Source organism: Lissotriton vulgaris, chromosome 5 (genome assembly GCF_964263255.1).
Source record: "Lissotriton vulgaris chromosome 5, aLisVul1.2, whole genome shotgun sequence".
NCBI classification, from domain to species: domain Eukaryota; kingdom Metazoa; phylum Chordata; class Amphibia; order Caudata; family Salamandridae; genus Lissotriton; species Lissotriton vulgaris.
In genome coordinates, this window is record NC_141693.1 from 2,029,031,922 (window position 1) to 2,029,059,116 (window position 27,195).

The following is a 27,195-nucleotide window of genomic DNA, read 5'->3' on the forward strand; positions in this document are numbered from 1 at the left end:
TGCCTCGAGTGCATAGCAGAGGACATGTAGTTCAATCAATCAGTCAGGGAGTTTATAAAGCGGGCTACTCACCTGTGGGGGTCTCAAGGTGCTTGGGGGGGGGGATGGCAGCCCTGGATCAGTCGAAGACCAGGTCTTGAGGTCCTTCCTGAACGTGTGCAGGGTCGGTGAGCATCTGAATCTGATGTTCACGGGGAGCTCGTTCCAGGTCTTGGCTGCGATGTAGGAGAAGGCTCTCCCGCCTGTTGTAGTTCTGCGGCTGCGGGGGACTTCTGCCAGGGCAAGGTAGGCGGAGCGGAGGTTCCTCTTGGGTACGTGGAAGGATACTCTCTCGTTAAGGTATTTGGGTCCGATGTTGTGGAGGGATTTGTAGTCATGGGTGAGGAGTTTGAAGGTGACCCTCTTCTCGACGGAGAGCCAGTGGAGGTCTCGTAGGTGTTGGGTCATGTGTTCGTGATGAGGTGTCCCGAGGACGAGTCTGGCTGCGGCATTCTGGATGGTTTGGAGTTTGTGTAGAAGAGATCTGTTGATTCCGGCGTGTAGGGCGTTGCCGTAGTCCAGTCGGCTGGTTATGAGCTCGTGGGTGATGGTCCTTCTGCAGACGGGAGGATCCATTTGAAGGTCTTACGGAGGATGCAAAAGCAGTTGAAGCTCATGGAAGTGACAGCGTTGATCTAGCGCTTCAAGGAGAGGGAGGAGTCGAGGATGATGCAGAGGTTTAGTGCGTTGTCTGTAGGGGTGGGTGGATTCCCGAGGGCGGAGGGCCACCAGGTGTTGTCCCAGGCGGAGGTGCAGGGTACAAGGATAAGGACCTCCGTCTTCTCTGAGTTGAGCTGCAAGCAGCTGTCCTTCATCCAGGCTGTCACGTTCTTCATTCCTGCTGGAAGCGGAGTCTGGTGTCTTCGGGATTCTTCATGAGTGAGAGGATGAGCTGGGTGTCGCCCGCATAGGATACAATGCTGAGCCCATGCTCTCTGATGATGAAGGCGAGGGGGGCCATGGAGATGTAGTAGAGCGTGGGGCTGAGCGATGGTCCCTGGTGGACTCCGCAGTTGATATTGGTGGGTTCGGAGAGGAAGGGAGGGAGTCTGATCCTCTGAGTTCTGCCGGAGAAAAAAGATTGGATCCAGTCGAAGGCGGCTCCTTGTATCCCGACGTCGTGAAGTCTGGCTGCGAGTGTGCGATGTGAAACGGTGTTGAAAGCTGCGGAGAGGTCTAGGAGGATGAGGGCCGCAGTTGGCACAGACTCACATGATCCAGGTAGAGGAGAGGGCTTCAACATGGGCTCCAAACCACAACTACCCGAGGTTATACTTTTCAGCTAGCAGTGTCACTCATGGGCCGATGGGGGTACTTGTGGCCTGACCAGTTGGAACTGGGAACAGGAACATAAGGGGATGCATATAAGTTGAGCAGGGTAAGGCCTAGAGAGAACATGGGACCAACCATGAAAACCGAGTAAATCCAGCGGGACCGCGTCTGAAGGCCTGGTTTGAGGAGAATGAAGCTATAGCTACCATGAGAACAGGGATGACAGTAGGTGGTCCAGCCAGACGCTCTCCGTCCTGTTGGGGGTCTCGGCAGGTGCGCGATAATCTGGGCGCTTGCGTGCTTCTGGATCACTTCTGGGTGGCTGCACTACACTCTTCTTGTGACTTCACCACACACTTCTGGTGACTGCACCACACACTTCTTGTGACTGCACCACACACTTCTGGTGACTGCACCACACACTTCTGGTGACTGCACCACACACTTCTGGTGACTGCACCACACTCTTCTTGTGACTGCTGGGCAATTCATTTCCTCAACACCATCTTCAATGATCTTAGAGTGTTGCTGTTACACCATCAGCGCTGAAGCAGAGCCTAGGGTTCAGACTGGAGCGGACAGGCTCTACCGCAGTCTAGGGATCAGAGTGGGAAGGCTCTACCGGAGTCTAGGGATCAGATTGGGGAGGCGCTGCCAGAGTAGAGGGTTCAGACAGGAGCGGCTAGGCCCTAATAGAGTTTGGGTATCAGACGGAAGCAGCCAGTTCCTGCCGGAGTCTAGGGATCAGACCGAGCAGGCCCTACCAGAGTCTAGGGTTCAGACTGGAGCAGCCAGGCTCTACCGGAGTCTAGGGATCAGAGTGGGAAGGCGCTGCCAGAGTCGAAGGATCAGACGGGAGCAGCCAGGCTCTACCGGAGTCTAGGGATCAGAGTGGGAAGGCGCTGCCAGAGTCGAAGGATCAGACGGGAGCAGCCAGGCTCTACCGGAGTCTAGGGATCAGAGTGGCCAGGCCCTACCGGAGTCTAGGGATCAGAGCGAGCAGGCCCTACCAGAGTCTAGGGTTCAGACTGGAGCAGCCAGGCTCTACCGGAGTCTAGGGATCAGAGCGAGCAGGCCCTACCAGAGTCTAGGGTTCAGACTGGAGCAGCCAGGCTCTACCGGAGTCTAGGGATCAGAGCGAGCAGGCCCTACCGGAGTCTAGGGATCGTAGTGGGAAGGCCCTACCGGAGTCTAGGGATCGTAGTGGGAAGGCGCTACCGGAGTCTAGGGATCGTAGTGGGAAGGCGCTACCGGAGTCTAGGGATCGTAGTGGGAAGGCGCTACCGGAGTCTAGGGATCGTAGTGGGAAGGCGCTACCGGAGTCTAGGGATCGTAGTGGGAAGGCGCTACCTGAGTCTAGGGATCGTAGTGGGAAGGCGCTACCGGAGTCTAAGGTTCAAACATGAGCAGCCGGACTCTGCCGAAGTCTAGGGTTCAAACAGGATCGGCCCTACCAGAGTCTAGGGTTCATACAGAAGCAGCCAGACCATACCAGAGTCTAGGGTTCAGACCGGTACAGCCTGGCCACTCCTGACTCTAGGCTTCTGACCGGTGCTGCCAGGCTCTACCAGAGTCTAGGGTACAAACAAGAGAGGCCAGGCCCTACCTTCGACTTCATACTTTGAGCAGGTATTTCTCCACCTCTAATTAATCCTAGATGTTGACACCAAGGTTTGTTCTGGGCTTAGGATACATTTCAGAGTATTTTTACCTCCATTCTAGAAGATAGTAAGTTGAGTTCCTCCCAATGCCGAGCTTCCCCCGCTTAATGCGGGGTGAAGACAGCGTTCAGAGCCTTGACCCCTCCGCTGAGGTTGAGTGGGTCCTGTTCCTTCTGAGCCTCTCGAGTGACCAAAAGCAGGTGAGACATGGCTCCAAGAGCCCAGGGCAGGTTCTGCTGTGGCTTGGGTCCCACATCTCTCTGCTTGGATGAAATGAACAGTGGAGACAGGCCCACGAACCCCTCCCCCACCACACATAAAGGAGGAACCTCTTGTGGGACACCCCCGCGCCGCACGGCCACCAGCTGCTGCGTGTGCCCCTGTGCCTGCTTTCTGCCTCAGCGCCGGCCTCGCTGCCGCCTTGAGCGCTCCCCTTGGTTTTCGCCGGTTTTTGACCGAAATTTGTGCTTGTTTGCTGTGTATGCCGTATAATCGCTGTTTAACTGTTTTTCCCCCGTTTTGACCTGCATTTGTGCCTGTATTTTATTGTGCCGTTTTGCCTCGTGTTTTGCCCTCCATTTGTGTATTGGTGCTTGTCTCCTTCCTGATTGCCCGCCTACCTCGCCGCCCTCCGCTCTCCCTCCCCGCTTCCGCTTCCTGCCACCGCCATTAGCCCCGCCCCTTTCTCTTCTGTTCCCTCCCCGCTCCCGCCTCCCAGCTGCTCCACCCACCCGCGCACTTCGCCTTAAATGGCGACCGTGCGAACGCGCAGCGGTCACGCGCAGCGGGCGCGCCGATTGTGCGCCGAAGGCGCGCCAAAGGTAAGCCCGTCTGCGCCCGTCCGCGACCGGATCGCGACCAGCACCATTACCCCTGGCCCACGAAGACCCCGACCGACCCGCCTGACGTACTCCGCCGCCACCCTCATCGCACTCAACACCGGCCGACTCCCAGAATGCCACCAGGCCACACCACGACGCACCCACGGACCTTTCAGCTGCCACGCCTGCAAGTTCTCCTGCATCCGGACCAGCCTCGCACCAGCACCCCCAAGTCGAACACCAGCAGCACCCACCTCAAGTGCATCCTGCTCAACACCCGCTCCGTCCACAGACACGCCATCGAACTCTGGAACCTTCTAGACACCACAGCCCCTGATGTTGCCTTCCTCACGGAGACCTGGATGAACGCCTCTTCAGCTCGCGACATCGCCATCGCTATCCCAGAGGGCTACAAGATCGTCCGGAGGGACCGAAACGCCAACCAGATGGGAGGAGGCATCGCCATCATCCACAGGAACACCATCCGTCTCACGACCAGCACCGACAACACCCTGACCAGCGCCGAACACCTGCATTTCCAGATCCACACCAACCCGAACACCACCCTCAGAGGCACACTGATCTACCGACCTCTGGGACCACGCACTCAATTCAGCGAGGACATCGCCGACTTAGTCAGCCCGCATGCCCTCCCCTCCGCTGACTACATCCTCCTGGGAGACCTCAACTTCCATCTGGAGAACAACAACGACCGCAACACCAGCACCCTGCTCGACAACCTCGCCAACCTTGGACTCAAGCAACTGGTGTCCACCCCCACCCACCTCGCCGGACACACACTCGACGCAGTCTTCTCTTCCAGCACAGACATCGACTTCAGCCACGCCACAGAGCTTCAATGGACGGACCACAGCTGCGTCCACTTCACCTTCAAGAGAACGACGACCCACCAACACCAGCAACAGGCCGCCCGCAGAAGCTGGAACAAGATCACAGCAGACCAGCTCGCCACCTCCCTGAGCCAGCACCCTCCTGCCAGCTCAGCGAACCCCAGCCAGGCCGCCGACAACCTCACGAAGTGGATAAGCAACTGCGCGGACGAACTCGCCCCACTGAAGACCCCGCCTAGCAGACCCGGCAGCAAGAAGGCCCCATGGTTCACCGACGAACTCAAGAGCTCCAAGAAGAACTGCCGAGCCCTCGAGAAAGTCTGGAGAAGGGAACCGACACCGGACAACAGGACCTCCTTCAAACTTGCCACCCGGAAACACCACCAGCTGATCCGCGCCTCCAAGACAACAGCTTTCAAGGACCGGTTGGACAACAACGCACACAACTGCAAGGAACTCTTCAACATCGTGAAAGAGCTTTCCAACCCCAGCGCAGGAAACAACGACATCACCCCATCGCAAGACCTCTGCAACTCCCTCGCCTCATACTTCCACAACAAGATCGCGGACATACACAACAGCTTCAACAACCAACCAACGCACACCATGACCGAACAACCACCCCCCACCACCACCCTCCACGCCTGGACCCCGATCAGCACCGAAGACACCATCCGCACGATGAACTCCATCCACTCCGGATCACCGACCGACCCCTGCCCTCACCACGTCTTCAACAAGGCCGACGCTGTCATCGCACCCCACTTGCGAGACATCATCAACACATCCTTCGACACCACCATCTTCCCTGAGAGCTGGAAACACGCCGAACTCAGCGCTCTACTCAAGAAACCAACAGCAGACCCCACCGACCTCAAGAACTACCGCCCCATCTCGCTCCTCCCGTTTCCAGCTAAAGTCATCGAGAAGACCGTCAACAAGCAGATGGCCGCCTTCCTCGAGACGAACGGATCCCTCGACCCCTCACAGTCCGGCTTCCGAGCCAATCACAGCACCGAGACCGCCCTCATCGCCGCCACCGATGACATCCGAGCCCTGATGGACAATGGAGAAACAGTGGCCCTCATCCTCCTAGACCTCTCCGCGGCATTCGACACGGTCTGCCACCGCACCCTAGTACGGCGCCTCAGCAACATCGGAATCCAGGACAAGGCGCTGGAATGGATCATCTCCTTCCTCGACGGAAGAACACAGAGAGTCCGCCTACCACCGTTCAAGTCAGAGGCCTCCGAAGTCATCTGCGGCGTCCCTCAAGGATCATCTCTGAGCCCCACCCTCTTCAACGTCTACATGAGCCCCCTCGCGGCCATCGTACGCAAACACAACCTCAGCATAATCTCCTACGCGGACGACACCCAGCTGATCCTCTCCCTGACCAACGACCCCGCCGCCGCCAGAGCCAACCTGCACGAAGGGATGAAAGAGGTGGCCGAGTGGATGACGACCAGCCGCCTGAAACTGAACTCGGACAAGACGGAGGTCCTCATCCTGGGCTCCTCGCCCTCCGCCTGGGACGACTCCTGGTGGCCTCCCGCCCTGGGCACCGCACCCAAACCGACAGACCACGCACGCAACCTGGGCTTCATCCTGGACTCCTCCCTCTCCATGACCAGGCAAGTCAACAACGTCTCCTCGGCGTGCTTCAACATCCTACGCATGCTACGGAAGATCTTCTGGTGGATCCCCACGAGACCAGGAAGACCGTCACCCAGGCCCTCGTCACCAGCCGACTGGACTACGGCAACGCCCTCTACGCCGGCACCACCGCCAAGCTCCAGAAGAGACTCCAGCGGATCCAGAACGCCTCAGCCAGACTCATCCTCGACATCCCACGAACCAGCCACATCTCCGGACATCTGAGAGACCTTCACTGGCTCCCCGTCAACAAAAGAATCACCTTCCGCCTCCTCACCCACGCACACAAAGCCCTACACGACCAAGGCCCGAGCTACCTCAACAGCCGACTCAACTTCTACGCTCCCAAACGCCACCTCCGATCAGCCAACCACGCCCTCGCCGCCGTCCCCCGCATCCGAAGAGCGACTACAGGAGGAAGGTCCTTCTCCTACCTGGCCGCCAAGACCTGGAACTCCCTCCCTCCCGACCTGCGCCTGACCCAAGACCACCTCTCCTTCAGGAAGAAGCTGAAGACCTGGCTGTTCGAGCAGTAGCGGCACCCCCCCCCCCAGCGCCTTGAGACCCTACGGGTATGTAGCGCGCTTTATAAGTGTCACTGATTGATTGATTGATTGAAAGCCCTTGTTCTGTTTCTGGACACCAATCCGTGAATTGGTATTGTCTTCACCCAAGGTCCTGAGCTAGACAGTATGCCTCTCTTCTTGGAGGTTCATTTGGGCGATTGAGCATGGACCGCCTTGGGATCAGCCTGGGCAAGAGCTGTTCAAACTCCTACCCGGGTGCTGCAACCTCGGGGTTCAGCCCCTTGAAAAGACCCCCCTGCTTCGGTGGTGCTCGGTGTCCCTGCAGTGACTGGATTTCACTGCAGAGTACAAGGCAGGACCGTCTCATGGGAATTACTTTCTACATTGAAGACCAGGGGATTCTTCACAGGATTAATCCTGGTGTGTCTGAATTCGGGGGGGCCTGTTCTTGAGGACGCTCTTCTCTCAGCGCCATAGTCCTTTCATTTTCCATGGCTTGTCTCTAGTTTTTTAGGTCTAGCGGTGCAGTGCACAGCACTGCTCGTGCAGCACGAGATATTTAGTAGGTGAAAAACGGGGTTCCAGCACTGACCTAGGAATCGCACACGCTTGTGCATGTGCATTTCCTTTTGTGTCCCGCTATTGGCCTTTGCGTGCATGTTTTTTTTACAAAGACAGCACGCAATAGGCCAAAGGCGGGCGCATAGCTCCGCCCATGGCCTATTGGTGTCTATTATGCGCACCAAAGGCCATGTGGTTTCAATTATCGTACCCAGGCACGGGCGCGACAATCGAAACCACATGTTTTGCTGTGGCGCGCACCACTCGCGGGCCTCTGTTTTTTTTAATCCATTTCCCAGGGAAGCAACTAAATGAAAGACGGAAAGAGAGGCGGGCTGCTCGCATGGACCACTCGCAGGGTTGTTTTCTGGTGAGACTAATTCAAATTGTTGAGACCGATGTCCACGTCAAGCAGACTGGCCCATATTTTGCACTAACACGGGTGTTTGTGCAAAGTGAAGTTTGGAGGACGTCTTTTCTAGTAGCCATTGTTTAAAAGGTGCGTAGCCATTGTTTAAAATGCGGTCTACCAGCTAGGACTCACCTCAAGTGCCACCACCCTCCGGGACAGCCACCACAGTTCAGCGGGGCAGCTATCACATCACAGCACCCTGTGTCGTCCCGACAGCAGGGTCCACGCCAGCGATACACCACACTCTCAGCTGGAGTTCACTCGGAGGGGAGACAGCTAGCAGCAGATGAACCGTCCATATAGCAGGCCACGTATCTAATTTCAGTCAGCCCATCCAGTTACACAGACAGACTGCTTCGCTCTCACAGGGCCACTGAACGGGGCCCTATCATGCAGGGCCCCCGGCAAGTGCCCAAGCTCATGCCGAGTCAAAATTACCAGGGCTCCGCAGTGTCTCTGGGAATGGCATGGGTGTCTGTCCCCTGTAATGCTCGTAATTCCAGGGCGGTAGTCGACTGCACGAGCGTGATGGTAGATAATCTGGGTGTTGGATCGCGCCCGTCACCAGCTCCCATTGGCGCTTCGTGAAGCAGGTCCATGCCAGTCAGTGTCTAGATCTTTACTGGTACGTTTGCACGACACCCTGCAAGGCAGGTAGCCAGTGGGGCACACTGGGGATCCTCGGGCTTTCTGCAAACTCCAGGATGGCATCGTAGAGTCACTGCAGACTAGGACATATGTCGGATGAAGGGTCAGGGAGTCAGAGCTTCAAGCTGAAGCGTCCGCCATCTTAACCCATTGGCCACGCTCCCCAACTCCCATTCCTCTACACTGCATAGTATTAGTAAAATCAATATCTTGACTAAGGCAACCAGAGAAACAAAACACAAAGTAAATATGCTCGGAGCACAGCAATGTCACAATGCCCTCCATATTTCAGGGATTGTGCCTGCCAAAATGTGGCTTCATTGATGTCTGTCCCACTGTTCAATAAATGAGAACCAGGGCACATGAATATTTCTTTATACAACGTCTAAGCTCCATAAACGAGGATTGTGTGATACAGAAGTGTTCATCTAGAGTGTTCTCCCTACTTATGTTCTCTCTGATGTAATTGCAGAATCATTACGAGCAGTGTAAACAATAATCCCTTTACTAGGACTCATACTTACTCACTCATATATGTGATACTCTTCCTGTCACTAGAATTAACTGTTTTCCCAAACACTTGTGTGCTTCCTACCCACTTAACGAGACCTGACATTTGAGAACAACGGTGTGCGAAATTCACATCTTATGTTTTGTTCACGTTGTTTGTTGGAGAAAGTTTGCTACAGGTTTGTTACATACAAGAAGTATGCCAACTTGGTGGGTTAACTTACGGGCGATCCAAGGGCTGGCAGCGATGACTCACCTAAGCTGCCCTGCCCACCTGATGAGCCAAACTGCACCGTGGCCAATCCAATCGGTGCTAACATTTATGTACCATTTACCATTACATATCATGGACCAACAGTCCATACCTTTTACTCACGCCTTTTAGGGGTGGAGCGTAACCAGGCAAGCGCAAGACCCCAGTTGCTCAGGCTTACAACCACCCGAAGGACTAGCTGCGCACCGTCACTTTCAACCAGGGTCCTGCCGTAAAGACTCCTGGGATTTTGGCATCAGGCTCCCTTATTATGCTCCTGAAAGGGTACCCCGCGTACCAATCAGCCTCCAGATCGCCCTGTAACTTGGTCAAAGCCCTGGATGTGGCCGCCATCATATCCAGGGCCCCCTCCCCACCATGGCCGGTTCCATAACCCCCTGCATGTGGGTACCAGTCCTTCTAGCTGTACAATTCCCATCAACCTCTGACAGGTTACCCGTCTGCTGGTGTTCCCCATCCCCATAGGGGGAACCTTGCGGCGTATGCACTCAAGAGACCCGCCTTTTTTACCAAGCCTGCTCATTTGCTTTTGAATACATTTGAATCAAGCCCTCCTGCTTGTGCTTGGCTTTTTACTACAGTTATATTTACCCATCCGTCGGCATGCTCCATGGCCTGCCCAGAAGTGAAGCAACTGCTCTTTAACCGGAGTTCAGGGTGCAATCCCTATGGTGCACTGCGCCAATAAGCGCCTTCTTGTTAGGTGTTGCTGGGTTGTACATTACCCCTCGCCGCCCAATCACGGATTGCAGAACATGCTGCAAAACGTATTGGAGATGGCCAACCAGGCCAACCGTGCATTTGTTACCAAGTTATTGTTTGTGGCCATCACCAGACCCTTCTCTTTGCCCGCGCCCCCTCCTGTACCGGAGCACCAAGGCCAGAATTCAAACCCAAACAGGAATGCAAGACCACTGCTCTTCGTAACCCTGGCTATGTCTGATTAAATCCATTGCGCACTGAGTGCTTTACATATAGGACTGACTAAGCCCTTGTTCATTTGTTACTTGCTTAGTCCCAAAATTGGGGTTTAAACTGATACCCGTGTCCCGCACCAGCAGTGGAAATGTACCTGCTCCTTCCAAAGTTGAATGCGCTCTGTGTTCTAGTAACGGATGGCATCGATGCACCAAACCCATCTTTCTCCCCCTCCTTGGAATCGCTGCACACACCTCTTTGGAATGGCAAACCCAGGCAACCCCCTTCTAAATAACACACTCTATTTGTGTGTTCCTGGAAGTGTACCCTTCGGGACGTGTATGGTCATATTGCATGCCAGCCCCCCACCTTCGGACTGCAAATGTTAGCTGTTGTGACACCATGCTGATGTCCCCTTCCGGGGCAGTCGTGCACTTCCCAACTTCTGGTAAAGTGTACCATGGAGCAGACAAGTGGGTGGCGATGGGGGAACAATAAGTAAGATACCTGTCTTTATCTTGAATAATGGGCACACCAGCTGTTCTTAATGCATTGTAGCCTTTTTGAGCCTAAATACCTTGTGTCCCCAACTATGGGGACAGCAGCACACTTGTTAGATGACGGCTTCCACGGCCAGCTTAGATGCTTTGGCTATAGGGCAGGGAATGTTTTGCTTAACTGAAGTCATCTGTAACATGTCTTGGGGCCAGAGTATACACAAAGTGCTGAATATGATCAGACATTTGCACGGACCTCTTTAAATGCTAAGCCTTGGCGAACACTTTAAAGGTATCAAATCTGGATTGGGGGATGTTTGTATGGTGCACAGTATTGCCGTCACAGCACCCTTTTGGAGTGACAACTTACACAGCCCACAGGCTTTCTTAACTGCAGTCCGATCAGAGATACACACTACCTGCCAATCATCTGTGAACCTTGGTGCTTAATCCAGCTAAAGACCAAGTTCACTTTGTTATCCCTGGAATCGATTACTCTCCACAGACTCCAAACCGGGTTCGGCTTACCTTCTAGTCAACTTGTAATTAAAGTTTGAACATTTTTACCCTGCATAGCCATAGAGAGTCTTGCGTAATATTAAACCTGTGTTGGGATCTAAGATTCTCAGTTTCATGTTTTGCCGCAGCTCGCCTATTGTGGGTCCGCTGGAACCCCTCTGCCCACTTCAAGTAACTTCGCCACTTAAAACCGCCTCCCTAGTGCACTTTCCTGTCACTCAAAGACGCATTACCTAACCTAGCTTCTGTTTAGCAAAGCTAGTTATGGCTGATCTTATGAGGGAACCCCTCTTTGGATGGTCACCCCCAGGTTTTGTTCGTGGTGCTTCTGTTTATTTGACTCCGAGTGCCCTGAGGCCTGCTCACCAGACCTCCGTGCCAATGCCCTGACCCCAAAACGTATATGTTACAGGTAAGTTAGCCTATGCCCATTGGGTATAGCCACTGTAAGGCTCTAGTATATGGCACCCAGTGAAGATAGCGGGTCCCCTCCGGGATTGCACCACTGGTTGTGTCGTCCTGGGTGTGACACGGTTAAAACGAGCCACCCAGTCCACCACTGCAGACTGGAAGAGTCGTTTTGCTAACCCGACCTTGCCTTTTAAACCAATCGCAAAGCCAAGCCTCCATCGGTAATGTCTCCTATCTTCCTATCTATCTATCTGACCAGTGCCAGATGGAGCTACCATCAGAGCTAGAAGGATGACCGGCCGTGGATCCCCTCCTCGGTGGTCACCTCCCTAGTCAGTCATTGGGCAGACTGTCCCTTCATCTCTCATACCTCCACCCCCTCTTCCTCCCCCCTCCCCCTCCCCCTTTCTACTCTCCCTCTCGCTCTTTCAGGTGTCGAATATATTTGATGTGACGTGTAATCGTTATCATTGTTGTAACATTGTTGATCCTCATGTAAAGCGCTCTGATACCTACGGGTCTAGCCAGCGCTATATAAAACGCATAAATAATAAAATAATAAACGTGTATAAGTCGCCCCAAGGCAGCGTGCATCATATTTCACAAGCAGGACATTTATTTGACATGTTCCGGCAGTACGAACGCAAAACTGTTTTTTATTGTGGAAAGACTTGGCTGCTACATTAATTTATCCAGTACAGGGACACGTGCTGACCCCTCCGCTATGCGTCCTCCTGGATGGTGCTAGTAAAGCTGATACTCCCAGGTATCAAACCACTCGTTACATTAGGCCTAACTCGATCCTCCAGTCGAAATTAATGCAACAAGTTGCAGTGGGCAACTTTTGCAAAATTGACATTTTGTTACTTTTAATTTCCTGTGCCCTGAACCTGTGCCTAAGGCAGCTTTCTGCACTCATGGGCAGACAAGCTAATGACTCCCAAGAAAGGCGGACAGTGGAAACCTGCACTGGAGAGAGGTGTTCCCTCACTCCCACAAAAATCCACATAGGTGCTGGCCCAAAAGGCAAGCTTTAGAGGGGAAGCCACCTTTGAAGGGCAAATGGGTAACACTTGGAAGAGGGGCTGCCTACCTTGTCTAGGTCGACAGCCTGGCACTAGGGAAAGGGACGGGCAAACCAGTTGCCAAAACACTTTTCCAGGGGCCGGTATTCCCCTTGGTAGCGCCACATATTGGTTGGACTGCGGAGGTTTGGACACCGGAAGAGGGGATCTACCATGCTTGGAGTGGGCAGAATGGTGCATCTTAGGACAGACAGATGCCACACTTCTCAGGAAGTGATCTTCTGGAAGGAGGAAAACTAGTAGCCCATTGGATACTGACCGTGCCTAACCTGAGGGCACTTTATGAACATAAATGGGCACCTTTGGCAGCTACAATTCAGATCTTGCCTGGACTAGAAGGACCGAAAGACTGCCCTGCTGCACCCTACTGGTCCTAGAGGGGTTGGTAGGTGTACGGCGCGGTGAGGTTGCCCAACCGCACCATAAAATACGCCCCATTCTTCACAGCTCTTTTAAATACCGGTTAATAAAGGTATTGTCTTCTTAAAATATACAGCAGTTGATTAACCCTGATATGATTTAATGTGCTGACCCGCTCCTCGTGTCGACCAAGGCTTGACTGCTCACATCTCTCAACCCTGAGACAGCTTAGCGCATGAAGGGATGACCTTGGTTTTCCAGGTGGAGAGCCATAGCATTGCAGCTCTGAGACACCAGTAGGACGTAGCAGCACCTGCTTGGGACTGTGACCAGTAACTGCTGACTGTCTCAGGACCCTAGGAAAAGATCTCCTAGATTGTCCCTGTTCTCCGTTGCAAACAGGCCCGTTCTGTCTCCATGGTCTGCCGATGATCGGAGATCCCTGCGACCCTTGTTCATTCAGGGCCAGATGGCAGCTTTAAATCCATCTATTCTATGTCTAATCAGCTGACTTCCTTTCTTCGGTTTTCACCCTGGATACTGCTGTCTTTCTTTCGGGTTCCTTCAGAGATGTTCTCCTCCCTTCTATTTCTCTCTGTGAGCTGCTCCGTTCTTGTGGTATTCCCTCGGCGTCCTCCCGTCCCTGAAGACATTCCTCGCCTGCGTTCTGTGTTCGTCTGCTTTAACTTCCAGTTCTTCTGCTGCATGGACCCAGATCTGCTCTGACTGGTGCACGCTTCTCCATTCGTACTGTTTGGAAGTGATTCTAGCCTTCTTGAGGTGATGAGAAATAATGTTTCTCAAGTTAACTGCTAACAAGACAGATGTTTTGGTGCAAGGGTCAGTCAGGACCTCTTCAAGACTACAGTCTGGCCTTCACCCTGGGAGATCCACTGGTGCGGACTATTGAGGTATAAAAAAATACAACATCTGGGGTTGAGACTGAACAAAAACCCTGCGCTTTCAGGGTAACTTGTGAGCGGTGACTTGTCGTGTCATTTAAGACCTCCACAAACGGGTCCAATATATTCCGGCCTTCGACTATCAACCTCCTGTGTGCTTTCACCAGTCCTGACTCCCACTCATCCCTGTTATTGTTATGCTGTCGTTTGTTGTGGCAGCTGAAACACGTGTTCTGAGAGGCACATTCACCTGTATCAATCCTGTGTGGTAGTAATCTTTTGGTTAGTCTTGTCCAGTGTATAACACTCTAGTTTGTCATGTCCAGTGTGTAACCCTTTGGTTTGTCATGTCCAGTGTGTAACCCTCTGCTTTGTCATGTGCAGTGGTTTAGTTTGTCCAGGGTGTAATCCTTTGCTTCGTCTCGTCCAGTGTGTTTTCCTTTGGTTCCTCATGTCAGTGTCTTTCTAGTAAAATTGCTGCTTGTGTGATCTTCGAAACTGATCACCGACACGTTTCAGCTCTTAAGACTGCATCAGTACATATAATGCTCACAGGTATGTTCTTCATGACAGTGACTGCTCCATCATGAACACAACTGCATTGTTAAGCATTTAGAGTAGAGTTTGATCCCCAGAAGTATACATAATAGGCTGTATCAGGGACATTGAATTCCAGGCTTTGAGCAAGACCGACCTAAGGAGGGTCTAGTACATTATGAGCTTTGATATAAGAAATCAAGTTGGACCTTGAATTCATACTTGTAGGTGGTTCTTTATTGAAGTGTTCAAGTGCCTCGTGCTGCAGCATTCTACAGACCTACAATAATATCTCCTCGGGTCACAAGCTCACGAGGTAAGTGGAGGTGGAGTTTAAGTAAGACGTCTCACACTGTCCTCTCTCCACAGCCATGAACGACGTCCATCCGATGATTGGGAAGTCTGTCCGGCTCTTCTGCTCTGGCGATTGTGCTCCAGTGTCGCTGCCCCCTGGCACAGAGTGTCTAAATCCATTGCTGGAGAGCGCTTCCAGGCACCCTCCTACCCCGGCCAACAAGGGATTCTCAGGTGAGAGTATGTGAGGGTCCACTCAGCCTTTCATCCTTCTGAGGTCAATAAAATGAGTACCATTATTCGGCAGCAAGATACTCTGGGGAGAACCTGCGTTTTACAAATAAAAATGTAATATTATTGTTGTGAACTGAGTAAAGTAATCGTAGCCAGGTAATCCAAGAGTGTAAGTTATAAGAAGAGGTTTATTAAGACTCAATTACAGTCAGTTCCAGGTAACCGGTAAGATGGTAAGTAAGCTGTTAATAATAATAAAAATAATAATAATAGTTACATTTACATTTGTAAAGCGCCTGGTTACACTGAGGCCAGTGTGCCCCGCGCTGCGGTATCAAAGAAAGGACACAGCAGCAGCCACCAAAAAACTGGCAATAATTAAGAAGCTGGAAATAAGTGCGTCTTCAGACCTTTCCTACAGATGGATTCAGAACACCCCAGCCGGAGTGCCTGAGGAAGCGAATTCCACATCTGGGCCGCTAGATAACAAAACGATCGTCCACCCATCCTGGCTCTTTTAATTTTGGGGACCTGCACCCTGCCTGTTCCCCTGGACCGTGGCAATCTAGTAGGTGCATAGGGCGTTAAAAAACCATACAAGTATGCGGGTCCTTTTCTTTGTAAAATTCGATGGCTCACACACACAGCCTTGAATTTTACTCTTTCCCTGATAGGGAACCAGTGCACGGAAGCCAGCGCACTTGTCACTGGAGCACTCTTACGGAGCATGAGAATTAATCTTGCTGCTGCATTTTGAATGCATTGCAGGCGCCGCAGGCATCTGACCGTAGCACCCAGATACAGAAGATTGCCGTAGTCCAGGTTGGAGGTTACCAGCGCATGAACAAGAATTTTCCTCGATCCCGTGGGGAGGGCGTCAAGGGTTTTCCGAAGTCTCCTCAGAATACCAAAGCAGGCGCCTGCCACCCGCCCGATGTGGTAGTCGAAGGACAACTTGTTATCCACCCAAATCCCAAGATTCTTGGCTTGTTCGCAAGGTATGGGGGTGGGGCCCAGTGACTGGGGCCACCACGCCGAGGACCATACTGATGGGGCTTTGCCTATCACCAGTACCTCGGTTTTACTGCCATTCAACCTCCGGCAGGTGTTTGCCATCCAGCCCGCCAGTTCTTGAAGGCAGGATACAAAATTGGAGGCAGCACCAGCCTGGGCCTGGGTCAAAGAGACAGGGCATTAATCCAAAATGTATCTGCGATTTTAGCTAAGAGGGCGACATAGAGATTGAATAAAGTAGGGCTCAAAATAGAGCCCTGAGGCACCCCCTGGGTCAGCTTGATGTTTCTAGTATAGAAGCTGCCCTGCATAACAGTGAAGTTACGCTTCGATAAAAAGGATTCCATCCACTTTAGTGCTCCGTCCGTTGCACCCCCTCTCGCTAGATCATGAAGTAAGGTATGGTGGGCAACAGTGTCAAACGCGGCACTCCAGTCTAAAAGAATTAAGGTCGCTGTCTGTCCTTCGTCCACATGCTTCCTGATGATCTCTGTGGAGTACAGTAGAGCCGATTTCGGTGGAGTGCAAAGCCCGAAAGCCCGACTGGGAGGGATGGAGAAGGTTGTTGGTACAGATATGTGCGATAAGTAAACCCCATCAGGAGCAGCACCCTTGCTGCTTGGCCCACTCACTCCAACTGTTTACTTATCCAATCACAAACACTCTCCGCGCTCATCCAATCACAAACTCTCTCAGCAGTGTAATGACCTCACACACTGGTTGAGCAGCAAGGAGCAGAGCACTAGGGAAGAATGCATTGCAGAATACACAGGATACAACACTTGTGTTTATGCTGGAGGGAACTCCACGAAAGGCAACATCAGAAGGGTCACTTGGAACACAAATGTGACATGTACAGAGCTCAAGAGGTACACAGGGTACATAAAAAGGCTCATTGAGGTACACAGGGCACCTTAAAAGTTTGAGGTACACAGACATTCACGCACTACTTACACGGAGCACCGGCCGCATCATCCCTTGCGATTGGCCGGAGTATCTTCTACACCATTTCAAAAGGCCGCCTAAGGACAAAGCGTCATCCAGATTCCTCGACCTGGGGATGGTGACGGCAGTACGACTCCTCACTAGGAGATGGAAGGCGAGGGACCCACCCAACACTAGAGCGGGGTTCCTGTCTCTCTCGTCATGGGCTCGAGCGGAATGGACAGCCATCCGGAGGGAGGAAACTATGGGTCTCCGTAAGGAGCCTATGGCAGAGAGATGGGAACACATGTTAAACACTCTGCAGGAGGCAGGAGACGCTGTGGAGGAGGGGACGGCGGGACACTAGGCTGACTCAACAGGCGAGAGGGGCGGGGCACAGAGAGCACCACGTCAGACATATCCTCTGGTGCGCTGCGCGATGCAGCGACGAGGCAACACCTGGTGAAAAGCTGTGCGAGTCAAATGGGTGGGAACATAGGAGGTGGGGGGGGGTTTGGGCTGGAAGGGTCGAGAATTGGGGCAAACGGTAATGTAATTATGTGACGGTGTCGTAGTTAGTTGTTTTGTTCTATTGCGTATGCTGATCATTTGGGGTTGGGATGGATATGCAAAGCTTGTCCTTTCCCTTGTAGAGGGGTGAAGCGTTAACTCCTGTTCCCTAATCGGAAGGCACACCTGGGCGCTTGTATCCTGTTCAAGAACTACTTTAAATGTATTGTCATAACGCCCTTGATGAACCACAATGTTGATGTAATAATACCCGTGAATAACCGAAGTGCCAATCTGATTGTAAAGAAGTGCCTATTGTATTGTTGAATTTACAAATAACAATAAACAGATTTAACAAAAAAAAAGTTTGAGGTACACAGGATTTCTAGGGCACTGTGGGGTAAACTGGGTACCCTCAGATCCATGAGGTACACAAGGCACATAAAAGGTTTATTGTGGTACACAGGGCACATAAAAGGCTTATTGTGGTACACAGGGCACATAAAAAGCTTATTGTGGTACTCAGGGCACATAAAAGGCTTATTGTGGTACACAGGGCACATAAAAGGTTTATTGTGGTACACAGGGCACATAAAAGGTTTATTGTGGTACACAGGGCACATAAAAGGCTTATTGTGGTACACAGGGCACATAAAAGGCTTATTGTGGTATTCGGGGCACATAAAAGGCTTATTGTGGTACTCGGGGCACATAAAAGGCTTATTGTGGTACTCCGGGCACATAAAAGGCTTATTGTGGTACTCCGGGCACATAAAAGGCTTATTGTGGTACTACGGGCACATAAAAGGCTTATTGTGGTACTCCGGGCACATAAAAGGCTTATTGTGGTACTCCGGGCACATAAAAGGTTTATTGTGGTACACAGGGCACATAAAAGGCTTATTGTGGTACACAGGGCACATAAAAGGCTTATTGTGGTACACAGGGCACATAAAAGGCTTATTGTGGTACACAGGGCACATAAAAGGCTTATTGTGGTACACAGGGCACATAAAAGGCTTATTGTGGTACTCCGGGCACATAAAAGGCTTATTGTGGTACTCCGGGCACATAAAAGGCTCGTTGAGGAATTTCCTCCTGCTTCTCTGGCAGCCCGAGTGCCCACAGGTGCCGCATCCCCTAGCGCAGATCCCCTTCCTTTGGTGTGACCGGAGTGAGCCCGCATCAGCAGCACGGAAAGCCCACCCTGGCATTCTCAGCCTGGCTGCATCAGTGAAGAGGGAAGACCCAGATTCAGAAGCTGCAGCCAGAGGGGAGAGCTCCCTGCTGCCACCACGGCCCAAAACATGGAGGCCGCCCCGCATCCTGCGCTGCAAGAGCCGTGCCCACTGATAGGAGTGCCACGAGTGCACCAGCAGAGAAGTAAAGCTGACCGGCGTTAGTAAGGAGCTGCATCATCCCTCGGCAGTCTGCTGGCCCCACATGACCCCACGTGCTGGGGGCCTGGAACTGTCGTCTTCCGCTCATGCTGACAGCCAGATGGCCACCTGCACTCCCTACAGGGGCCGTGAGCCCTTCAAACCACTTTCTGGGCCTCACAGACTGCTGCAGCGCTACTGCATGATGCTTCTTTGCACCCCACCGAAGTCGCCGATGCCCCACTAGACTGGCAGCGTTAGGGAAGCTGCCGGGGTTGCTGACTATTCCTGCAGTGCCACATGTAAGTAGCCGTCAAGCGTCAACCACGTCCAGGCCCAAGCTTCATAGTGCGACCATCCATCACATGTCACAGCCTGCTTGGCATCGATGTCACCCCTGCCTGGCATCGATGGCACCCCTGCTTGGCATCGATGGCACCCCTGCTTGGCATCGATGGCACCCCTGCTTGGCATCGATGTCACCCCTGCCTGGCATCGATGGCACCCCTGCTTGGCATCGATGGCACCCCTGCTTGGCATCGATGGCACCCCTGCTTGGCATCGATGGCACCCCTGCTTGGCATCGATGGCACCCCTGCTTGGCATCGATGGCACCCCTTCTTGGCATCGGTGGCACCCCTTCTTGGCATTGATGGCACCCCTTCTTGGCATCTGGCACCCCTTCTTGGCATCTGGCACCCCTTCTTGGCATTGATGGTACCCCTTCTTGGCATCGATGGCACCCCTGCTTGGCATCTGGCACCCCTGCTTGGCATCTGGCACCCCTGCTTGGCATCGATGGCACCCCTGCTTGGCATCGATGGCACCCCTTCTTGGCATCGATGGTACCCCTTCTTGGCATCGATGGCACCCCTGCCTGGCATCGATGGCACCCCTGCTTGGCATCGATGGCACCCCTGCTTGGCATCGATGGCACCCCTTCTTGGCATCGATGGCACCCCTGCTTGGCATCGATGGCACCCCTTCTTGGCATCTGGCACCCCTTCTTGGCATCTGGCACCCCTTCTTGGCATTGATGGTACCCCTTCTTGGCATCGATGGCACCCCTTCTTGGCATCTGGCACCCCTTCTTGGCATCGATGGCACCCCTGCTTGGCATCTGGCACCCCTGCTTGGCATCGATGGCACTCCTGCTTGGCATCGATGGCACCCCTGCTTGGCATCGATGGCACCCCTGCTTGGCATCGATGGCACCCCTGCCTGGCATCGATGGCACCCCTTCTTGGAGAAGTGTGGCTCAGGGGTTAGAGGCGGCAGACCCGGAAGCTGAGATCGGCCCTGGACCAGGGTTCAATTCCCTGCCTCGGCGGGTCTTGGGCTAAAAATTCCACGGACTCGATAATTCTCGCTCCGGTGCCTTCTCGACTCACGGGTTCACACTCTGCGACTCTGGGCAATAGCTTGCTTAATCTCCACAACGGCCCCTCGCGGCGGGGTGCCTGGCTTTCACCTTGTGGATACCCTGCCGGGGTTATCTCACAGGGGAATACCAGGACGGGTTCCCTAAGCAAGCGCCGGGAAACCCACTGCGGGTAGCTGTGCGCTATATAAGCTCAAATACATTTGGCATCGATGGCACCCCTGCTTGGCATCGATGACACAGTGCGACCATCCATCACATGTCACCGCCTGCTTGGCATCGATGGCACCCCTGCCTGGCATCGATGGCACCCCTGCCTGGCATCGATGGCACCCCTGCCTGGTATCGATGGCACCCCTGCTTGGCATCGATGGCACACCTTCTTGGCATCTGGCACCCCTTCTTGGCATCGATGGTACCCCTTCTTGGCATCGATGGTACCCCTGCTTGGCATCGGTGGTACCCCTTCTTGGCATCGATGGTACCCCTGCTTGGCATCGATGGCACCCCTGCCTGGCATCGATGGCTCCACTGCCTCGCATCGATGGCACCCCTGCCTGGCATCGATGGCTCCACTGCCTCGCATCGATGGCACCCCTGCTTGGCATCGATGGCTCCACTGCTTGCAACTGCCCATGCTGAAAAAGAACTGCAAATGGCAACAAAGTCCCTCCAGTCACCCTTGCTCCAAGCAGCCATCACCAGCTGGAAGGATCGTCATCATTACCAGGTGCATCACCGGAACCACTTAAGAAGCATCGCGTCACCAGAGGGAGCCACCTGCATGTAAACCAACCAGAGGTTAACCAAGCATCTCTGGCTCCGTAGGAGGCGCAACAGAGGGAAAAGAAAACCAGGCTGCCCCCCACTCAAAATTCATCACAAACAACAAAACCTGGTTTCTGAGGCGTTTCCTATTTCAAAACTTTATTAAACGTGTGTGAAGCACTGTTTTTTACTAAATTTATGCACTCCTCCCTTTTCTCTCTTATGAGGTAGAGTCACTACACGTTTATACGCCTTTCTTTAAAAAGATCATTTTTTTCAACAGACAGTCCTCTCAAAATGGAGCATTGAGCTCCTTTCCACCTTAAACTTAGTGCAGAACACAGGCACGAATATGTGAACCAATGTGAGCCTGGCACAAAGTGTGTCATCTGGGTCCCCGTTAGATCCTCTTCCACATAAGATCTGGAAGGAATACGGATCAGAGCTGTTCCCCCAGATGTATCAGATCTGTTATCAGTCTCTGGAGGAAGGCGTAGTGCCGGAGGTATGGAAGCAGGCAGTGGTCACCCCCCTGCTCAAAAAGCCGTCACTAGATCCCACTTTCCCAGCACACTTCAGACCTATATCGCTCCTACCCTATCCGATAAAGATCATAGAAAAATTAGTCAGCAGGTCCCTGTCAGGCTACTTGGAAGATAATTGCCTACTGGACAAGGACCAGTTTGGCTTCCGCCCAGGACATGGAACAGAAACTGCACTGGCGACCGTGTTGGACACTCTTCGAATGCGAGCTGACCGTGGCAATTCCTCAGTACTAGTACTGTTGGATATGTCGGCCGCATTCGACGCGGTCAGCCATGCAGTCCTGGTGCACAGACTGGAGAGACTGGGCGTGAAGGGCAGGGCTCTAAAATGGCTCCAATCCTATCTGATGGGAAGACAGCAGGTAGTGACCCTGGCCCCTTTCACCTCCCCCAAGTCCCGGGTTGGTCACGGAGTACCACAGGGCTCCTCGATTAGCCCGATTCTTTTTAATTTATATCTACAGCCTCTGATCCCTATGATAAAGTCATTTGGGATTGATCTGGTTAACTACGCCGATGATACCCAATTGGTGTTCTCCTTAGAGGGAAAGCAGGCAGTGACCATGGAGACCTTCTAGAATTGTATGAGTAAGGTCGCCAAGTGGCTGAAAATAAATTCCCTTCAAATAAATGAGGGGAAGACTGAGGTAGTCTATTGCCAAACACCGAAAATGAGCCAGCAGCCATCCTGTGAGATCCGGCTAGTACCGGGAACAGAGCCCTGTATCCCAGTAAAGACCGTGCGGAACCTGGGAGTTATGTTGGATGACGATCTCCAATTGACCTCACAGACAAACAAAACCATCAGTGTTTGCTGCGGCCTACTGAGAGCGCTCAGACAGATCTTGCCTCTTCTACCCGATGCGACCAGATCACTGGTGGTCAGAAGTGTGATCATGGCAAGATTGGACTCCTGTAACTCTCTATACCTGGGAGCCCCCTTTTACATCTTACAGGGGCTCCAGAGAGTTCAACCTATGGCGGCCAAGCTAGCTCTAAACAGACCCCGTAGCTCTTCTACAACATTGGCACTCAGAGAACTACACTGGTTGCCAATTGGGAGCAGAGTTGCTTCTAAATCTCTCTGTATTGTTCATAGAGTACTACACAACACGGGACCTATTCCATTACAGGAAAGGCTCACCTGGTACAAACCTGCTAGGTCACTGCGCTCCTCTAGCTTGGGGCTGGCAGCAACCACCAGGATTAGGAAGTCAAGGCTAGGTGGTAGAGCTTTCTGCACCTCAGCATCAAGGCTGTGGAACGAGCTGCCTCAAAAGATTAGACTGATCGACAACCTGCTGGAATTTAGAAAGAGTCTAAAGACATGGCTCTTTGCCAAAACCTAAAGTTCGACCCCAGGCTCATCAAACGTTGTGTCTCTCCATCTGACACAAACCCTGCTGTATTGTTCTTTTTCATCTGTATATTCCTTCTGGCGCCAGGATACCCGTCAGCGAAGTGAAAGGAGATCCCCTCTCCCTTCTCCCCTTCCTTAGCAAAGTTCTAGAATCGCACGTCACTCAGATTCTTAGTTCCTTTGTGGAAGATTCCGGTGTCTTGGACCCCCAGCAGGCTGGATTTAGACCCGCGCACTCTACAGAAGCCGTCATCCTTTCTGTCATGGAGGAACTGCGCAGGGGAGCGGACGGAAACATCTGTCAGGCCCTGGTTCTCCTGGATCTGTCGGCCGCCTTTGACACGGTCGACCATGATATTTTGGTCGACCGTGTCAGGGAGGCTGGCATCCAGGATACCGCCCTGGACTGGGTCCGCTCCTTTCTGACTCATCGCCACCAAGCTGTCAGACTATCCCAGTTCTCTGCTTCTCAGGTCAAACTTACCTGTGGTGTCCCGCAGGGTTCTTCCCTGTCCCCCCTCCTTTTTAATTTGTATCTCTCCCCACTTATCCGTGCCCTCCGGCAGTTCAATGTCACAGCGTTCAACTACGCTGATGACATACAACTGATTTTCAACATCGATTCCTCTGCTGACTCCATCTCTACTTTTCAAAACACCCTCTGCTTTATCAGCAATTGGATGAGCTCAAACCATCTGAAGCTCAACCCCGACAAGACCGAGCTGGTTCTTGTCGGTGGCCCTTCCAACCCCTGGGACTCCTCCTTCTGGCCGGTCAGCCTTGGCAGCCCACCTTGCCCCGCCAACCGTGCCAAAAGCCTGGGAGTCGTCATCAGCAGTGACCTTTCCATGACGCCCCAGATCAGTGCGGTAGTCTCCTCCAGTCATTTCCAACTGAGGAAAATTAGGAAAATCTCCCGGCTACTTACTGTCGAGGCCCTTACCCTAGCTTTGCTAGCGCTAGTGATATCAAGGCTTGATTATGCCAATGCACTTTACGTTGGCATTCCAGCCTACCAGCTCAGGCGGCTCCAGCTCATTCAGAATCAGGCTGCCCGCCTGATACACTCTCTCCCAAGAGATCAGCATGTTCGTCCCCTTCTGAAGAGCCTCCATTGGCTCCCGGTGGCCGCCCGCTGCAGGTTCAAGTTGGGCTGCATCATTTTCAAGGCCCTTGCCGGTCAGGGCCCCCACTTCATTTCTACCCTCCTCCAACCCTATGTTCCCCCTCGCACTCTCCGGTCTTCCCAAATGGCCTTGTTATCTATTCCCAGATACAAGAGGAAGAAACACGGTGGGCTTAAGTTTTCCTATCTGGCCCCCACCCTTTGGAATTCTCTCCCCCTGCCCCTCAGACTGTCCACTTTGTATCCCAAATTTCGATCCTCTCTCAAAACTTTTCTTTTCACTGAATCCTACCAATAACGTCCTCTGTTGCTTCTTCATCTGCTCTCTCCTCTTTGGCGCCAAGAAACCTAATGGTGTTAGCTGCGCCCTACAAATTTTTTTAACATAACATAACATAACACGATCACATCAACCGGTGTGACCCACTGTGAGTAAAATCGAGAAAAAGACACTCTCCCAAGCAAACTCTTTACTATTTACTGAGTGCTTTTAATCAAGTTAAAATGGAAAGGTTGCTATTCATGCGCACCACTTCCAACGCCAACATGTTTCTTTGCCGCACTACTTTAGGCAAATTCTTCGGTGCCAGGATACTTCATCAAAGCACCAATATTGGACACAAAATGATGGCAGACCTCAGATAGCCAATGTCTGTCACGTTTGAGATCAACTAGGAAGCTCCTTACAAGAGTCCTCCTTATGGATTGACCATACATATATTATTAGCAATCTAGGGCAAGGGCCTCAAAGGATTTCCAAAGTGAGGAAATCCCAGCAAGAAAGATGCATCTACAAAACAGGCACCAGGAAGCGCTGAGGTCATGGACAGAGACTGGTCACCCAGAGACTATCTGTTGGAGGCCCGTGCACCTTAGTCCTAATGGCCGGAGCACGCAGACTCTGAGACCACCACCGTTTGTGGCTGATAGAGCGACTTGGATGTGATCCTGTCGGCAGTTCCTCAGTGATGCCTTCGCGCAGCCTATGAGAGGCCTGTAGAGTCCACACAGTCCTGTGGTAGCCCGGCTGAAAGGGTCTCAAGGAAGTTCCTGTGAGAGGGAAGTCTGAAGCTGCCCCACCACTGGGCACTGGGAAGCAGCAAGCCCTTCAAGGAAGACCTCCATCCATCCCTCCATTTCGTCCTCCAGTCTTTGTGGGTTGAACATTCATGAGCCTGGGCGCCTTCAACGAGATCTCCACAGTGGACAAAACCCTCGCTCTGGATACAGCCCACATTGAATTATGTAATTACTAACACCATGAGTCCAGGCCGGTCTGAATGACATCGCTGAGGTGGATTAAAACCTCATGGGCATGTGGTCAAGAGATCCAGCACTGCCTAGCAGACGGCCCGAAGAGACTCAGTGCTGCTGTGTTATTTTTGTTTTTTTCCACAGGTTGGATTTATTCATCTGCTTTTCAGTAAAGTTTGGGAGGGATGTAGTGTCCTGCTGGACATGTTCCAGTGTTCCAGGAGTGCTGTACCTACACTCTACACCCAACCATCACAGGCATCACCCCTCAGGTGACCCTGCTAATAAAAGGGGCAGAGGGACAGCGTGCCCGTGGGCTGGGCCAGCTACGAGTAACCATACTACTGTGCCCTGTGCATTCATTCCAAGTATGGGTGCTTAGAGCCGACTTCTTCACACCGTCTAGACGGAGAGATTCATAAGATCAGAAGCCCTGGGTGGGCGCTGTAGCGGCTGGCGGACCTCAGTGGAGCTTGCCTCCAGTTTGCGATGCAGGCTGGAACTGCCCATCATCTATTCTTATTCAGCTCTCCTCCCTGTGATGCCATGTGAACAGTTTCACTACATGGGAGACTTGTTTCCCAGTCACAGGTTCCTCCCCCTGGAGGAGTTCATGAACTCGGCCTCTTCTCCTGTGGTAGATCTGCTTAGCTGCTATAACCTCAAACATGTTATGTTATTTCCATTTGTAGCGTGCACGGCTACTACAAGGAGTGTCCCAACATGAACCATGAGGAGTCACAAGACCAATTTATGCGAATAAAAATGGTTTCAGCTTCTTTTTAAACAGAATGGGATCTTATATGTTCTGAATATCCAATAGCGGTACAAAAGGGGGTGGTAATGGACGGAGCATCTGAATTAATCAAATACTCACACCCAGTCAAAAGATATGGGTTTAATCCATCACCGTTCTTTAGCCCACTCTGCCACCCCAGTTCAGACATGGCTATATGCAAATCAGTCTGACCCTGTGCCTCATGGGAACAATCCAGCCCGAACTGCCAAGCCATGTCTTCCCTGGACCGGAATCAAGCTTCCGAGGACCGGTTTCTGGCATTCCAGTCGTCTTCAGCCCGGCTTGCTTGAATCCAGTGGCAAAATGAACAAGGGACTCACGTCTGAGCATACCCTGCCACACTTATGGCGGCCAAAAGCGGTACAAACACTCACACCCAGTCAAAAGATTGGTTCAGATGCTCCGTCCATTATTTGGATATTCAGAACATATAAGATCCCATTCTGTTTAAAAAGAAGCTGAAACCATTTTTATTTAAGCACACAGGATACCATACAGACCTGTTTCAAGCACACAGGACACCGTACAGAGCTGTGTCAGGCCCACAGGACACCGTACAAAGCTGTGTCAGGCACAGAGGACACCGTACAGAGCTGTGACAGGCACACAGGACACCGTACAAAGCTGTGTCAGGCACACAGGATACCATACAGACCTGTGTCAAGCACACAGGACCCCATACAAAGCTGTGTCAGGCACAGAGGACACCGTACAGAGCTGTGTCAGGCACACAGGACACCGTACAGAGCTGTGTCAGGCACACAGGACACCGTACAGAGCTGTGTCAAGCACACAGGGCACCATACAGACCTGTGTCAAGCACACAGGACCCCATACAAAGCTGTGTCAGGCACAGAGGACACCGTACAGAGCTGTGTCAGGCACACAGGACACCGTACAGAGCTGTGTCAGGCACACAGGATACCATACAGACCTGTGTCAAGCACACAGGACCCCATACAAAGCTGTGTCAGGCACGTGGACACCGTACAGAGCTGTGTCAGGCACACAGGACACCGTACAGAGCTGTGTCAGGCACACAGGACACCGTACAGAGCTGTGTCAGGCACACAGGACACCATACAGAGCTGTGTCAAGCACACAGGGCCCCATATAGGCACAGGCACTTATTGTAGATCTTCTCAA

The 27,195-nt window shown here is 52.6% G+C and overlaps 1 protein-coding gene across 2 annotated transcripts in view; it reads left to right on the plus strand.

Annotated features, from left to right (window-relative positions):
- Window positions 1–27,195, plus strand: part of SLC27A4 (solute carrier family 27 member 4) — a 127,939-nt gene that overhangs the window by 26,532 nt on the left and 74,212 nt on the right. For both annotated transcript variants that reach the window (XM_086924924.1, XM_086924925.1), the window contains exon 4: window positions 14,831–14,989. In XM_086924924.1, coding sequence (XP_086781050.1) covers window positions 14,831–14,989 — 159 coding nt within the window. The remainder of the gene's footprint in view (window positions 1–14,830; window positions 14,990–27,195) is intronic.